The sequence below is a fragment of the Cicer arietinum genome, chromosome 6, assembly GCF_000331145.2.
Source record: "Cicer arietinum cultivar CDC Frontier isolate Library 1 chromosome 6, Cicar.CDCFrontier_v2.0, whole genome shotgun sequence".
NCBI classification, from domain to species: domain Eukaryota; kingdom Viridiplantae; phylum Streptophyta; class Magnoliopsida; order Fabales; family Fabaceae; genus Cicer; species Cicer arietinum.
Window position 1 is genome coordinate 3,734,303 of NC_021165.2, and position 605 is coordinate 3,734,907.

Here is a 605-nt window from a genome sequence, read left to right on the forward strand (position 1 = left end):
ACCTCATTCAGTGATTCCAGAAAGGGGCAAGAGTGGTTCAGTCGAGTGTCATTTCGAGCAGGAGTAAGGGCTGGTAAATCATCCACAGCTACATATTTCATCCGTGCAACGCTGAGAACTAGAGCAAGCACAATAAGGAGACCTAAGAGAAGAAGACCAAAAAACCATGGCCCACCAAAAGTGTATACCAACTCTTCGAAAGCTGTATAACAGTTTGGCATGTGATATCTATCAGATATGCACTTGTATGGACAAGGAGTCTCTGCCACGCCACCTTTTGAAAAGGAAATAGCAAAACTAATCAATTACAAAGTATTATGCAATAAATTTTTATCATGCAAAATTAAGATTACACCTCTGCACCTGCCAAAGGTTTGAAAGACTATGAGACTACTCAACCTCAAAAAACCTTCTAGGTAAATGTGCACACAAATATAACTTTGTCTTCATTCTTCCTTTCAGATGTGATGAAAGCAAACTTCATTATTAAAATTACCTCGAACAGAAATATATATAGCCCGATGTGGAAGCTCGTGAGGAGGGCAGTTATGACAAAGTTCTCTATCAGACCCACTGACATTTTTGTATGTGCCAACAGGGCATTC

The 605-nt window shown here is 39.7% G+C and overlaps 1 protein-coding gene across 2 annotated transcripts in view; it reads right to left on the minus strand.

The window, feature by feature from the left end:
• Window positions 1-605, minus strand: part of LOC101492105 (uncharacterized) — a 12,021-nt gene that overhangs the window by 4,569 nt on the left and 6,847 nt on the right. For both annotated transcript variants that reach the window (XM_073369921.1, XM_073369920.1), the window contains exons 13-14: window positions 497-604; window positions 3-274 (exon numbers count right to left, since the gene is read on the minus strand). In XM_073369921.1, coding sequence (XP_073226022.1) covers window positions 3-274; window positions 497-604 — 380 coding nt within the window. The remainder of the gene's footprint in view (window positions 1-2; window positions 275-496; window position 605) is intronic.